At 33.5% G+C, this 17578-nt stretch overlaps 1 protein-coding gene across 11 annotated transcripts in view; it reads right to left on the reverse strand.

Moving 5' to 3' along the window:
- The window catches only part of cux1a (cut-like homeobox 1a), a 254392-nt gene that overhangs the window by 17674 nt on the left and 219140 nt on the right, over window positions 1–17578 (reverse strand). For 10 of the 11 annotated variants that reach the window (XM_021479404.3, XM_021479403.3, XM_073914978.1 and 7 more), the window contains one exon: window positions 4244–4522. In XM_021479404.3, coding sequence (XP_021335079.2) covers window positions 4244–4522 — 279 coding nt within the window. Of the gene's footprint in view, window positions 1–2153; window positions 3535–3745; window positions 4523–17578 lie in introns of those variants that run through there. The other variant, XR_012386449.1, reaches the window with a different exon arrangement.

The raw sequence follows: 17578 nt of genomic DNA on the forward strand, positions 1-17578 counted from the left end.
ATAAATGTTTTTTTGGGGGCGTTGATATTAAGTGTGCTAGGTTTCTAGGGTTCCTATAAGCGAGTGTGCTCCAAGACTGTTACAAGATTCTTAAAGCTTGCCGTTTTATTATACAACATTGCAGTTTTATATACAATATACTTTAACAATTTTATGACACCACAGCACACTGATCTTCAGACCAATCAAATGCTCTCTAGTATCTGAATGGATAGCTGCATGGATGGATGTATAGACAAAAAAGCATAGATGGATGGATGGATGGGCAAAATTATGCATATATGGATGGATGGATGGATGCATGCATGCATGGATGGATGGATGGATGGATGCATGGACGGATGGATGGATGGACAAAAAGAATGCATAGATGGATATATGGATGGATGGATGGATGAATGGATGGACAAAAAGAATGCATGGATGGATGGATGGAAGGATGGATGGACAAAAAGAATGCATGGATGGATGGATGGAAGGATGGATGGACAAAAAGAATGCATAGATGGATGGATGGATGGATGAATGGGGAAGGGATGGATGGACAAAAGTATGCATAGATAGATGGATAGATGGATGGATGGATGGATGGATGAACGGACAAGTATGCATAGATGGATGGATAGATACATAGATGAATAGATAAATGGATAAATGCATGGATGGATGGATGGATGGATGGAAGGATGGATGGATGGATGGCTGGACAAGTATACATGGATGGATGGATACATAGAGGAATAGATAAATGGATAAATGCATGGATGGATGATGGATGGATGGATGGACAAGTATGCATGGATGAATAGATACATAGATTAATAGATAAATGGATAGATCCATGGATGGATGGATGGATGGATAAATGGATGGAGGGATGGATGGATGGGTGGACAAGTTTACATAGATGAATGGATGGATGAACGGATTAATGTATGGACAAAATATACAAAGATGGATAAATGGATGGATGGATGGACAAGTATACATAGATGGATGGATACATAGAGGAATAGATAAATGGATAGATGCATGGGTGGATGGATGGATGGATGGATGGATGGACAAAAGTATGGATGGACAGATAGATGGATCAATAAAAGTATGGATAGATGGACACATACTATTTTTTACCTAACTTTATCTAATGTTCATACTTCTGTGCTGGACATTTAAGCAAATTAGCACATATATAACTAAATCTAAACATCGCCTCTGAACAGCAATTTGTGTCTGCAATTACTCAACGTATTTTTACTAAGTTTGAATTAACATAATATATCAACCTTCAGGAGTTCAAATATGGTAAAAAATACCTCAACCTGATGTACAATGAAGCTTATCTGAAATACCGTGAATGGCTAAGAGTGTAAATTCACACTAAAACTAACACGACTTCCTGGTCAATTAAGAGTCTCCAAAGCAATTTATTCTGACCAGAAATTTCTACGACATGATCTGATCAACTGAAACAAATCTTTTATACCAGGTGTAAACAGGCTGATTGTGTTTTGAACATGAGGCCGCTTTCGGCGGCGGTTGCGAGTCAACATAAACTGTGAAGGAGAGAACAGCTTTGTCCAGCTCGACATTCTCTATCGACCTCTCATTAATTATGGCCAGGACGAGGAAATCGGTCATTAAGAGCTAAAGCAGGGCCAGTCTGTCCTCCACCTGTCCTCTCATGTGGAGACACACATTATTACATGAACCGTCTCTCCAGGACAAAAACCCATGATGTACTGTATCTAATAATGAGCACAATAGGAAGCGCTGTTCACAAGTCTGATTCACTTCAGCCAATCAGATCACTTACAATTGAATCAATCACCTTTTCTGAAAGTGCTAATCAAGTATTCAGAGCACTTGGCAAATGGTTTGACTGATTTGAACGAACTCAATTTAAAACTATTTATGCACTAATTGAAGAATATTACGGCTTGTGAGTTTTTCAGTAGACAAATGCATTTAGGATTTTATATACATTTTTTTATCTTAGTCGAGTAACTAATCTAGTTGCTATTAATAGTTCTAAATATGAATTATGTTATTGTTTTTCCTTGTTGTTATAAGTAATTTTTTTATTGTATCTCCTTTTTATTTTAGCTATTTTAATAATAATCTTTTTTTTTAATCTTTGTTGTTTTATTGTTAAGTTAAATGAAAGAGAAATAATTCCTTGGCAACCACGCTAAAATTACGATTTTTTGAAATTGAAACAACCCAATTTTATGTGTTTTAGGATCTAATTCTTGCTTAAGATAGCATGATTAAGATGCTTTGTTTCCAGTGAGGACTTAGAGAAACGTGTTCATGCTTTATTCACCAGCAGAGTGGATTACTGTAATGCAGTGGTCCCTTATTAACCCTTATATTACCGGAGACTGGTTAACGTTTGACAATTTTACTGTGGACCGTTTTCTCAGAGAAAGACAAGCAAACAAAATATTGCTGTCACTCAGATACAAGTTTTATTTATAGAAAAAAATACAAAGCACTGCAGTGTTTAGGTGTTCTGTGTTTGAGAAATGTGATATGCGAACGGCCAGTAAAAAGGCCATAATTTGCAATCTCGAGCAGTTGATCTTAGGCCGATCACACTGAACACGCTTGTTGCGCCCTGCGTGCCTCACGTTTTACCAGCCGCCTGCAGTGACAGCAGTGTTTGTGTTCTCAAGACAACAACTGAGACTTTTAATGATGGAGGTGAGACTTGTGGTATCTGTTTTGAGTTATCCAGATCTGTATGACTTCTTGAACGTTGAAAGTCACAATATTATTAAATATTAAAATTATATTAATTTCAACAGCAACATTCACACAATAACCAGCTGATTCAGTCATTGCCTAGTGACATAAAAAAAAGCACAGCGCGCTTCTTTTTTTCTAGTCAATAAAAAAGGCAGTGAGGTGCGCCTTGCGTTTTTGGAACGTACAGTAAATGCGTGTTCAGTGTGATCGGCCTCTTAGACAGCCATGGTGGATTTACCTGGTTTGTTGACAAATAGGTTGCGGATCCATTCCTTGGCAGGTCCTTCACTGGGCCTTTTACCCAACTTTTAGAAACTTTCCAAAGACGTCAGTTTCTTACTCATCTTACAGCTTGTGGGTTAAATTTGGCCGCTCAAGTGACCGAGATGCAACCCAAAGAATTTGGTCATTTTTCATATTAAAAGACTTTTCAAAATAAAAGATCGTTCAGACTAGGATAATAAATTAAATTGCAAATAATTAAAGATTTCTTGTGCGGCCCGGTACCAATTGATCCATGGACCAACTGTATACCGGTCAGCGGCCCGGTGGTTGAGGATCATTGCTGTAACGGACTCCTCACCGGCCTTCCCAAAAAGACAGTCAGACAGTTGCAGCTCATCCAGACTGCTGCTACCAGAAATATGACCAGGACCAGAAAATCAGAGCACATCACCTGTCCTCAGGTCTTTACACTGGCTCCCAGTCACATTCAGAATAGATTTTAAAGTATAATAACTCTTCTATAAATCACTATATGGCCTAGAACAGGGGTGCTCAATCCTGTTCCTGGAGAGCCACCTTCCTGCAGATTTCAGTTGCTACCCATATCAAACACACCTGAACCAATTAATTAGGACCTGAACACCACTTGATAATTACAGGCAGGTGTGTTTGATATGGGTAGCAACTGAAATCTGCAGGACGGTAGATTTCCAGGAACAGGATTGAGCACCCCTGGTCTAGAACCTCAATACATAACAGATATGCTCACTGAATGCAAACCTAACAGATCACTCAGATCTTTAGGATCATATAAACTATATAAACTAGAAAATCCAAGCAGGGTGAATCTGCCATCAGCTACTAACAGCGCCCCCCGCTACTGGAATCAGCTTCCAGAAGTGATCAGATGTGCTCCACCATTAGGCACATTCAAATCAAGACTGAAAACACTGTTTAGCTGTTATTTTACTGAATGAGCACTGTGCGACATCCCACAGATCGCACTATTGGGTCTTTCTTTTCTTTTTCATTGCTCTATAACCTGTTTTAACACATTTTAAATGTTTTTAATACGTTTCAATCCTCTTAATCGTTTTTATTTCCTTGTTTATTTAATTTTTGTTTATGTAAAGCATTTTGAATGACCATTTTGTGTATGAAAAGTGCGTTTGAAACAAACCTGTCTTGCCTTGATGTTGTGAATTATATCTCTTTGCAATAATAAAAACAATACACTGATCATCTTCTGTTTTGCTAACACACTCACCCAGGTTGTTATCAGTGAGGACTTCTTTGACTTTTTTCGTGATGACGTACGTGTCCAGCTCGGCTGACATGGCCACCATCTCCTGAATGCTGAGACCGGCCTGTCCCGGCAGAGGCAGCGGCAGCGGCGTCCCGGGCTGAGACTCGGAGGCTTCGCTGGGCTCCTGGACGGAGGATCGGCACATCTGCTCCTCCTGCTGGCTCTTCACAGACTCCTCAGCCGAGCTCAGGGGGGATTCTGGGGCAGGACTGCAGCTGGCCGAGGTTTTGGGGGTGATTTCTGTGGAAAGGGAGACGTTAAGACGTTGCGCCAGTGAGCCGGGCATTACTTATCGACAGAAGGCCTGAATGAAGATCAGTCTAAATATGGAGAGGGTGAAGCCAATGAAAGCGTAACCCCAAACCGAGGTCTTCCTGCTCAGCAACAGAAAGTGATGGACAGTGACAGATGCATCGTGTCATGCCAAGTCACAGCTTCTGTTCGAGCATAATGAGACAAATAAATTAACGAAGACGGGAGACTCAATGTGGGGCACGCATACAGAGCTTTCTGGGTTTAAAGGGACTGTTTAATCATAAATAAAAATGTATTTATTAGTGATTAACCTCTATTTATTAAATATTTTAATAATAATTTTATCTTTGCAATTGTGCAATTAATATTTTTTATTATTTCATCCTAATTTACTAAATAGCTACATTTAATAATAATATTAATTATAGAATAATTGTGCAATTACATGGGATTGTTTAATCATAAATACAAACTATTTTATCACTAATTCACCACAATTTATTGAATAATTACATTTGATATTTTTAATTTTAAATTCCATCAGTTTTTGGTCATTAATATTTTATTTTTACTGTAATTGTGCAACTACAAGAGATTCTTTTAATTAAAAATAAAATAATTTTATCACTAATTGATGCAGTGGATGGCACAATTGCCTGACAACAAGAAGGTCACTAGTTCGAGCCTCGGTTGGGACAGTTGGAATTTCTGTGTGGAGTTTGCATGTTCTTGCCATGTTGGCATGGGTTTCCTCCGGGTGCTCTGGTTTCCCCTACAGTCCAAACACATTTTATTAAATAATTACATTAATTACAATTATTTTATTAATAAATTACATATATTTTGTCATTGATAATTGTATTTTTTACTCTAATTGTGCAATTTAAGGGATTGTTTAACCTTGAATACATTTTTATTAACAATTAACCACAATTTACTATAGATCATTTTATTATTAAATTACAGAATTTTTGTCATTAATAATTTTATTTTTATTCTAATTGTGCAATTGCAAAAAATAGTTTTAACAAATAAAGATTATTTTATTACTAATTAACCACAATTTATTAAATGATTACATTTATTAATAATAATAATAATAATTTTGTCATCTTTTTTGATGGATCATAATTGTATTTTTTATAAGTACAATCATAAAAAGTATTTTAGAGTGTGCAAAACGTTTTTTTAAATTCTTATTAATACCTTTAAATATGCATTTATTAGAGAAAAGGTGTACTTTTTTTAATAAATAAAAACTATATGCATTTTATTTAATAAATAAAAACTAAATAAATAAAATAATACAAATAAATTGCAGCCATAATCTATGCGTAAACAAAACTATTTTAAATGCTCACTTAAACAAAAAAAATATTTTAAATAAAATATTTAGATGTTAATAATATATATTTTTCCACATTTAATATTCAATACATCCATTCATTTGTAAAAGTCTTATAATTTACATTTCATTTATAATACCTTAAGTACTTGCATTAATAATCACAAAAAACGTATATATATAAATCTATATAAAATAAATCTATATAAAGCTCTCTCTCTATATATATAACAAATATATATATATATATATATATATATATATATATATATATATATATATATAAATCTCAATCGTAAAACAACATGGCTTCATTTTGTATGTTAACAACAAACAACCCAAAGTCATTCATGTCCAAAACTCCATAACGTTTCTAAATAATTAGCGATTTCCAAAATTTTGCCTGAATTACTCTATTAATATACAGACAGTGAGGAGCAAGTCCCTCTCTAACACTCTCCTCTCTGTTATTCCCCATGCTCTGCAGTCTGTGATTGGCTGGCTGTGGCAGTGAGTGCGGTGCTGGTGGTGAAGTGAGCATCGGGACGGAGCGTCAGTTTGGATTAACCGCCTGCCGAGCTGCAGGACACGGCGAGCAGAGAGCAGGAGCTCCAGGCGGAGAACAGCCAGTCATATCAGATCTGCAGCAAGACCACGCACTGCCTGCTGACAGTTTGACTGGCGGCGCGCTCTCTCTGTGTGTGTGTCTCTCTGCGCGTGTGTGTGTGAGGTGTTTTAGGGACACGAGCAGGAATGACGGGATGTTCCTGTGACATGCAGCAAGTAACCCGTGCGTCTGCGTGTGATAAAGAGGACAGGAGGGGTGGACACATCTGGACACACAGCTGGTGGACAAACACACACACACATATACAGAGAGAGAGAAGCCCAAAACGTGAAAGCCTACATCTGTCCAGCCCTAATTTTGATGCATGATGGGATTGAGTCTACAAACGGGTTTATAATCCGGCCCAAAACATCAGATCGATATTGTTCTATGTGTACACTTATATTTAGGCATGAACTGAACTACAGGAAAACATGTAATAAGCAGCATTTTTATAATTTATCATAACAAAAAAAAGCTTTCTGACAGATTCAAATAGAAATAGAGTAATCAAATTGCACATATTAAACATTTGCACACATTAAAGTAGCACAAATTGATTGCACTAATCCATCTTGAACTGTTCATATCCACTGTACATTTGTAATTATGTTCATATATATCTGCATACCTCTGATTATTAATAGCAACCTGTACATATATTCCTCTACTGTAAATCTGTTCATGAGTACTGTCAATTAATGTTCAGAGCACATCCATCTGTGAATATCACCATGGCTTTTCTATAATTGCACTTTATAACTTCTATATCCTGCATTTGCTGCTATTGCACTCCTGGTTAGATCTAAGCTGCATTTTGCCATATCAGTCCACTCGCTTTCTCTTCCTTGCATTTTTCTCTTGCTCTGCTTTTGTCGCGTGCGTTTAGAAAATACCCTGTCTAACAGTGTTTTGTTGTTGCTCGTTTCTGTGTGCACGTTATCCGTCCGTTATTTGTACATCATTCTTAGTTTATCGTTGTTTACGAGGCTTGGACGAAGCTGACAGGTAAGAAGGTCACGTGACATACATTTCGCAACACATAGGAATACTCTGCTGTCTAGTACACTAGGTTAGGGGCGAGCGCCACTCCTTGTACTTTTTGGATAGATAGATAGAGTATATAGTTAGGACTCGGAAGATCTTCGTGTGTTAATTATACTGTTTTTCACATAGTTAGTTAGCTAGATGCTTCTGGGAAGTTAGATTTAGTTTGGGTTTTGTTCTTTTCATTTCTTTAGCGCCGCCCGCGTCCCTTCTGCCAGCTCTCTTGTTTTTTCCTGTATTTATTTGTTTCAGTGTTGTACATATTGTAAATAGTATATTTTTGCCTTTTTCTTTATTTTTGATTAATTCGTTGTTGTTGTTCACTTTGGGATTGTAAATAAAAACACATATTTTGGCATTACTTTGGTTGTCTTTCCACTCATTCACTGTTTATATAAATATATTTTAATTTAATAAATGTCAAACCCCACAACCCTAGACTAACATCAGGGGTTTGTAACACATTTTGTACCTGTACATGTGTAATGACAGTTAAGTTGAATCTAACATAAAAGCATTTGAAAAGATTTTACTGAATAAATGATTTTTGAATAAATGCAGTGAGCATGAGAGAGTACTTTAAGAGATATTAGAAAATCCTGCAATGCCAAAAGTGAAAAATTTGAGGTCAAGAAGTTTGAAATATTCTGAATGTTTATGTTTTTAAATAGTCCTCAAATGCTCATCTCTGTGATAGATTACAAATCTAATGTGTTATATTTCTGTAGTATAGTGTAGAATTGAGCAATCCTGCAACTCTAAATAAGCTGATGGCATGATATTTATCATAATTAAATTGGTTTGTAACGATTTTCTGAATGATTCAAACAGAAATCGAATAATACAATATCGTAAAAGCATTTTAAAAGATTTTACTGTATCTTTTACTGTATTTAAAAAAAATACAGATCATTTATCATAATAAAAAAGGTTTGTTTTGAATCGCAAATAATCTTTTATTAAAGCTTTCTGTAGGATAAAAACAGAAATTGAAGAATAAAGCATTTTAAAAGGTTCTACTGTATCTTTACTGTATTTCTTAATAAATATATGCAGTGAACAACATAAGAGAGTACTTTAACAAAGATTTTTAAATCTTACAATTTCAAAAGGGAAAAGTTTGAGGTTAATAGGTTGTAATTTTGTGCTAAAAGTTCACATTTAAACAGTCCTCAAATGATTATCTCTGTGTTATACCTCTCTTAATTTTACTGTATCTTTTACTGTATTTTCAAATAAATAAATGCAGTGAGCATAAGAAAGTACTTTAATAATATTTTCAAAACTTTAAAATACCAAAAGTTAAAAGTTTGAGGTCAATAGGTTGTAATTTTGTTCTATTTTGTTCTAAAAGTTCACATTTAAATAGTCCTCAAACGTTATCTCTGTGATAGAATACATATTTAACACAATATATTTTCATAATATAATGCAGAATTTTGCAATTCTGCTCTCCTAAATTTATACAAGCAAGATTTTTTGATCATTTATCATAACCAAAAGGTTTGTTTCAAGCTGCAATCATCTTTTAATGAGGCTTTCTGAAGGATTCAAATAGAATTAGAATAATGAAATGTAGTACAAGTATTTTAAAAGATTTAACTGTAACTTTTACAGTATTTTTGAGCAAATAAAAGCAGTAAACATAAGAGAGGACTTTAACAAACATTCAAAACTCTTACAGTAGCAAAAGTGAAAAGTTTGAGGTCAATACATTTTACTTTTGTTCTAAAAGTTTACATTTAAATAGTGCTCAAATGCTTATCTCTGTCATCGAATACAAATTTCATTCACAACAGTAGAATAGTTTTGTAGAATTGTGTGTAATTTTGCAATTCTGCTACTCTAAATTAGTTTATTATAATCATTTTGTGGCAGACAAATGCATGCTTAATTTTGACATTCACATATATGAAATTACTTGCTTATATTTGAACATCAAGCTAACATTTGACATGTCAATGTCAAATGTCAATTTTGAATTGATTTAAATATTATTCTTATTAATTGAACGAGTATATTTTTATTTGTAATTAAATATATTTATGTGAATTAATTTTATCTACATTTATATAAAATATTATTAAATCATATAATAAATCATAATTTAAACAATATTTAATTATTATTGTTTATATATTAATTATATTATGCATATATTTATATGATTTATTATATTATTTATAATTAATTACATATTAAATTATATAATACATAATTATTAATTTTTAATTATTAATTATTAACAACATTTAATTATTTATTAACCTTGCATTTATTAACTATTCAATAATATTAATAATAAATAACTATTAAAACTTCTTATTATTTTTTGTTACATTTAATAAAAAAAGAAACGTATCTTTTATTTTTATCATCAAAGAATTGCTTTAATAATTAGCATACAACCCTGATAGTAGTATACATCTGGATTGGAGAACCAAAATAAGCTGCGCAAATAAGAAAGCCTATAGTACATCTGTCCGGCTCTAATTTTGATGCATGATAGGACTGAGCCTACAAACAGGCCTGAAAACATCCGATCGAAACGTTCTCACCTCAAACGTGGTCTAATCTTAACTAAGCTCTGATTGGCCAATCGCAAGGACGGGTTGACATTCAGAGGAGAGGATCTGCAGAGACTGATGAGGGGTCGTGGAGCGCTCTTCAACACACACACACACACCTATGCATACACACTCACTCACACACCCTGGAGGAGAGCTCGTTTTAGCCTGGTTGAGTGTGTCGTCCTAATGAGGGTCAGTAAGGACAGGCAATATACAGGACACTTGCTAGAGGACAACAGATAGCGAACAGGAACCACATCTACGGCTAGTCTTTTAGCGTGTATGTTACTGTTTTTTTCAAAACCTTTAGGTGTGTTGCTGCCCTTTTAAATGTAACATGGCTTATCTGAAAGTAATCATTCACATATAAAAATCTATTTAACAAATGGCTTAATAGTACTTAATAAAAACAAGTTGAGCCAACTCAATTTGTTTTATTGCACTGTGGCATATTTAAAGGGATAGTTCACGCAAAACAGATGACAGAGAAGTCTGTCATCATTTACTCACCCTTCACTCATTCAAAACCTTCACGTTTCTTTCTTCTGTTGATCACAAAAGAAGATATTTAGAAAAATGCTGTTAGCTGGCACCCATTGACTTATTTTTTTCCAAACTATGGATGTTGATGATTGCCAGCTAACAGAATTCTTCAACATATCTTCTTTTGTGTTCAACAGAAGAAATTAATAATGGTTTAAAAATCACATGAGGGGAGAAATTTTGAGGTAATTTTTTTATTTCAGGGTGAACTATCTCTTTAATCTGAGTAAGAAGCTAATTTCCAGTTCACAGTTTGTTCTGTGTCAGATTACGCAACAAAATAAATGCTCAAATTAAGCGTTATCGTGTGCTTTTGCACAATATTAACACAATTTAGCCAGTAATGTTGTGCTATGTTGGGATTTACAGATATTATTTTGTAGGGTTAGCACTAGGGCTGAACAATATATTTTTTGAGCATCGATATTGCAATGTTTGTATCTGCAATAGTCACATCCACATCGCAGGATTAGATTATTTATTAGACATAATTATTTAGACTTTTAAAAATATAATAGACTTTTAAAATATAATAGACTTTTTAAAAATAATTTGAACATAATATTTTACTTTTGATTGTTTAATTTCTGTGTTTGAATAGTGTTAGAATGCCCAGAAAACCATAAAGCACCGTTCATTTTGTTAAAACTTATGTTTTTGTGGGTGTATTTAAAACTGGCTTGTGAAAGTTATTCTAACTTAATCAGTTTAGTCGGTGCCAATGGTGTGGTGCAGGGGTGTCCAAACTCGGTCCTGGAGGGTCAATGTCCTGCAGATTTTAGCTCCAACTTGCCTTAACACACCTGCAAAGATGTTTCTAGAAAGCCTAGTAGAAGCTTGATTAGCTAGCCCAGGTGAGTCTGATTGGGGTTGGAACTAAGCTTTGCAGGACACCGGCCCATCAGGACCGAGTTTAGACATGCCTGGTGTAGTGAAAAGTGTATCAACACATGCACTCCAGTGCATACGGTGACCAGAGTTCGATTCTCACCTCTAATCTGAACTAACTCTGGTCCTACGTTAAACAATTTATTTTTAGAGTATTAGAAATGTTCAGATTTTTTAACTTTATTTTTTTAAGCTTATTTTTATTAAGGAATACAACACTGCATAGAGTATGATACAGTTTAAATAGTTTTTTTTACATGTTAGTTCATCCAGCTACCAAAATTGTAAATGCATGTAAAAAAAAAAAAAAAACACCCTTAGGACATTAAAAAATTAAACAAAAATAAATTTAAATAAATGTAAATTAAATTAAATAAAAAACAAATATTATACAATTAATAATTAATTAATTCATAATAATAAATTTAATTAAATTAAAAAGGGGAAAATTAGATGGATAAAGTGGGGAGCGAAAGGAGTGGCCTGGATCATAAGAGTATGGCTCATTATGAAAAATTAAGGCATGACAGGAGAAACAATTACTTTTTTAAACTAAAAATGTTCACAGCTTAATAATTAAAAAGTAATATTTGAGTTTAGAATGAAGGATCACATTTTATTTATGGGTGATTTTCATCCTCCTTTCAAATCAGTTTGCATCAATTGCTCGAAAAAAAATGCCGTCAGACTAATCAAAAGCACCCTGTGTTAAATTCATATTGGGACTAGTTCTTGTGCCCTGTCACCATTCTTTTTTTTTTCTGTTTTTTTTTTTTCTTCTTTCGTTGAGGTGCATTAGCTCAGTGCTAAGTGCTGTGTGCTGAAAGCTGTGAGGCACAGAACAGGGCAGCTGGAAGAAAGAAACCCATTACAGTCCTCTAAAGCTCAGGCCATTATGGTGCCTGCTGTTCAGATTATCTGGCAAATCGGTCAAGCCTGGCCAGTTCATTTAAACACACTTTCACCCCAACCAGCCACACTGGCACTACACCGTAAACATGTACAGTACACACATGCCAACGTTACAATGGCTGTGAAAAAATAAAATAAATAAATAAAAAGTTATAAAACACATTTACATGATTAAGTTTGTAGCAAATAATGTATGCCCTATTTTATTTTCGATATATATTAATGAACTGCAGAGCAATAATGATTATAATTTATGAATAGCGAATAGCTCCTTATATTTTAAATATATTAACAGTATTACAGATTGGTTTGGCAAAAGTTCATTACATTTTAATACTGGAAAAACAAAAGAGCTATGAGAAGTTAAATAAGAGCAGTAGATACTAGATTTTATAAACCAGTCATCACAAATGGAAAATTGGTAGAGCAGGTCTCAAAGTATTTAGGCGCAATTATTGACATTGAACTGAATTTTGATAGTAATGTAGAGGCTGTTTAGAAAAAGGCAAGTCAGCGCTTAAGTCTCCTCTGCAAGTTAAGAAGTTTTAATGTTAGTTCACAGACTTAAACATGGCATTTAGATTATTAATACAGAGTGTTCTCACATATAATATTGTTTCATAGTTTGGTAACACAACAGCTCAACAGAAGAAAAAATTATCGCAAATTATCAATCAGGCAAAAAAGAGAACTGGCCACAAATAACATTCACCGCAGATAATACACATTCACTCAGCTTTAGAAATGTTAGCATCAGGATGCAGGTTTAGAATTCCTAAAGCCCGAAGAATTACTTGTAAAATGTCATTTATCCAATGGCAGTTGTTGTCTTAAATCAGATCACTGTTTGAAGTGAATGGCGTGGTTGTCAAAAATTATTTGCGGTAATACGCATGGGGCTAATTTGGTTTATAAGTTTTTAACTTATGTTGTTGTCTTGATGATGTGCCATTGTTGTATGGTTGTATGTATGTATGTATGTATGTATGTATGTATGCAGTTGTTGTCTTAAATCCAGTGTTAAAGACACATTTCCTTTCAGTGCCTGGCAGAACAGACAATAAAGTTTAAACTAAACTAATAAAGTTTCTAATATTTTACACAAAAGTGACAGCAAATATAATAAAACATTTAATATTATATATAATATAAAAATATAATATAGTATAATATAATATTTAATACTATAATATTTAATAATAAAATAAAATATAATCAGGGTCGGTTTTTAATTTTAAATAAATGAAGAAATTACAGAACAAATTATATTCAGTATATGTTTATCACAAATCTATTATATTATATAAATATAATGTAATATAATCAGTTTTTCTTATTAATCTCCAATATTTTACCTAAAAATAACTGCAAATATAATATAATATTTAATAATATAATATAATATAATATAATATAATATAATATAATATAATATAATAAGTTTATTTTAAAAAATTTAACTAATAAAAAGATAATTAATAAACAAATTCTTACAAATTATATACATTTATATTAAAGATGAATTATATTCTATAAATATAATGTAATATAATATGATGCAATATAATCAGTTTTTCTTTAAAATAAGTAAATTACTTTTATTTAACATGGACGCATTTCAAACATTAACATTAACCTTAAGAACACTTATCTTTTGAAGAGCAATATCAAACATTACAGTAGCATAAAAAAATTCTACAAAACATTAAACTACAATGTGACATTTCCAAGCTTTCAATAACTTCATCCATCTCTCTCTTAAAGCCATCAAAGATCTTGATTTCTCTTTAGATTAAACGTGGGGGGAAAAAGGTCTGACATTTACATTTCAGTTTAAGCTTTACCTCCAAAGTTGATCATCTCCTATTCCTTTTTTCCCTCCACCTCTAGCTGAACTCATCGCTATAATGTATATATTACTCTGCTTAATTTGTGTTAAAAAAAACGAGAGAGAAAGGCTTCTTTAAGTAGGACAGCGAGCAAGTGCTATTCATCATAATCGGCCTCGCACTCACTCGCACAGCTTGACTCCCATTTATCATTCCATCGGCTGATTATTTGCATATTAATCAGCCACTGGAGCATGCAGCCAGTCACAGAGGAGGAGAGGCGCCTAATTATCATATATCCCAGCGCTGATGGGCTAATTGATTACAACAGCTCAAGGAGGCCCTTGAAAGAGCCCAGGGGGCCTTTTCTGGATGCCCCTGTGAGACAAACCCCCATTTCCATGCACACCGCACCGATTTAAACCAACCCACCCCTCCTCCCTGGTGCCTCTCTCTCAAATCCAGGTCAATGGAAATATAGAAATTGATGACGGCTAATAAACAGCATAACTGGGTTTAAAAAGGGCCTTGAACTGCAAAATAAAAAGTGAATTTTTTACATGCATTAGGAAGTCACAGTTTGAGGTAAATCTGCATGGGTATATAGTAAAATATTAATAAAATATTAAAACAATTATCTGGGGAGACATGTTTAGTGATCAAAAAGCTTCAACTTTTACTCTTTTCAAATAGATAATTCCAGTTTTTGTGTGAGAAAATGTCAAATTATCACATAAATGTTATGATAATGGTTTATTGTTCAGATATAATTACTGATGCCTACAGAAGTGATCAAATTGTATTAAATCGCCCTGTTTAAAGTATAAAGTACATTGTGTCAATAGGAGGCAATAAGTAAATGTTTAAAAAATGTATAGATGATTGAATCATTTAATGTATTGGTCATTAATAAATGTTACAAAGGGGTCATTGAATCATTTGTTAACGAGATTCGTTTAATAAAGTTCATTTAGACAGTAACATTAAAGAAACAAGCCTTCATGACTGAGTGATGTTATAATTCATTTAAAAGATATGTTCAAAAAGCGGAGCCATCCAGTCAAGTCCTCATAAGGGAGTCAGTCAATGATTCGGTTCGATAGATTTATTTAATGAAGATAATTTACTCAGTAGTGAAACAAATCTTTGATGTAGTCATTAGTTCAAGTTATTTGTTCAAAAAAGCTGATTCATCCAGTAACCAAGTTTTTACAAGGGAGCCATTGAATCACTTGTTCAAGACATTCATTCAAAAATGCTGATTCATTCCGTTACAAAGCAATTGAACTTGGTGTTGAATCAGTCAGATTCACAGTCAACAATGTAACGAGTCACTGAATCAATTATTCCAAAAGATTTGTTTAATAAAGTTGAGTTATCCAGTAGTGAAACAAACCTTTGTGAGCTAATGATTTAGTCATTAGTTCAATGTATTTGTTCAAAAAAGCTGATTCATCCAGTAAAATAACAAGTCTTCACAAGGGAGTCATTGAATCACTTATTCAAGTCATTCATTCAAAAATGCTGATTCATTCCGTTACAAAGCAATTGAACTTTGTGTTGAATCAGTCAGATTCACAGTCAACAATGAAACGAGTCTATAAGTGAGTCATTGAATCAATTATTCAGAAGATTTGATTAATAAAGCTGATTAATCAAGTAATGAAACAACTCTGCCCGAGGGAGTTATTGAATCACTTGTTGAAGCGATTCATTTAAAAATGCTGATTCCTTCAGCTTCAAAGCGACTGAAGCTCATATTGAATCAGTCAGATTCAAGGTCAACAACGAAACAAGTCTTTAGGAGGGAGTATTTGAATCAATTGTTCAAGAATTACGTTCAATAAAGCTGATTTTTCCAGTAGTGAAACAAATGAATTCATCACAGGCGTCTTTATGAATCACCTGAATGTGTTATTCAATCATTCATTTAAGTTATTTGTTGAAAAAAGCTGATTTATCCAGTAATGAAACAAATCTTCACAAGAGAGCCATTGAATCAACTGTTCAAGAGATTCATTAAAATTACAAATCAACTGCAGTTTTTATTGAATCAGCCAGATTCACAATCCAGTATAAAAGAAACTCTTTGGGAGGGAGTCACTGAATCACTTTTCAAGAGATTCATTAAAAATGCTGATTCATTCAGTAATAAAGCAACTAAAGCTATTGAATCAGTCAGATTCACACTCAACAATGAAACAAGTCTATGAGTGAGTGATTGAATCAACTGTTAAAGAGATTCATTTAATGAAGCTGATTCATCCTATAATGAAACAAGCTTTTTTGATTGAGTGATTTATTTATTGATTTAAATGATTTGTTCAAAAAAGCTAATTCATCTAGTAAAGAAACCTCAAGTCTCCATGAGGGAGTCATTGAATTACTAGTCCAAGAGATTTATTAAATAAAACTGATTTATCCAGTAGGGAAACAAATCTGTGATAAGTGACTTAATTATTCGTTTAGGTTATTTGTTCAAAAAAGCTGATTCATCCAGTAACAAAACAAGTCTTATTAAGGGAGTCATTGAATCACTACTTCAAGAGATTCATTCAAAAATACTGATTCATTCAGTTACAAAACACCTAAAGTTTTTATTGAATCAGTCAGATTCACACTCAACAATAAAACAAGTCTTTAAAAGTGAGTCATTAAATTAACTGTCCAAGAGATTCATTCAAAAATGCTGATTCATCGAGTTACAAAGCAACTGAAGTTTGTATTGAATCAGTCAGATTCACAGTCAACAATGAAACAAGTCTTTAGGAGGCAGTCACTGAATCACTTGTTCAAAAGATTCATTTAAAAATTCTGATTCATCCTGTAATGAAACAAGTGAATTCATCACTGGTGTCTTTATGAATCAACTGTCAGTACCTTGAATAATTTGTTACTACCATAATGTTATTTGGTTTAGTCATCTATTAAGAATCACGGTTTTATAAGAAAAGAAGTGTGATTCTGAACTTACGCTATAATAAATAACACACCAAAGGGTGACCTTTTGGTTTTGGGGCTTGTTCAAAACCCTATTGCCAAGTATGAGAGCAAGCAATTATGTAGCGCTTTAATAAACATCTAAGATCGATCAACAGAATGCCGTTATTCTAGCATAATGATTCCACAGTAAAACTGGGTCAACAGTATGATCCTGCATCCATTTAGTCATGAGTAATTTAAATTCTCCCACCGTAAGGCCACGCGAGGTACAGCTGGCTGAACTACTGAAGAATTACACTGAGATTTGCTTTGCCCCCGGTTGTTTATTCAAGCCAGGCTAAAACTAGTATCAGTCAA

This window comes from Danio rerio, chromosome 10 (assembly GCF_049306965.1).
Source record: "Danio rerio strain Tuebingen ecotype United States chromosome 10, GRCz12tu, whole genome shotgun sequence".
Classification (NCBI taxonomy): Eukaryota; Metazoa; Chordata; class Actinopteri; order Cypriniformes; family Danionidae; genus Danio; species Danio rerio.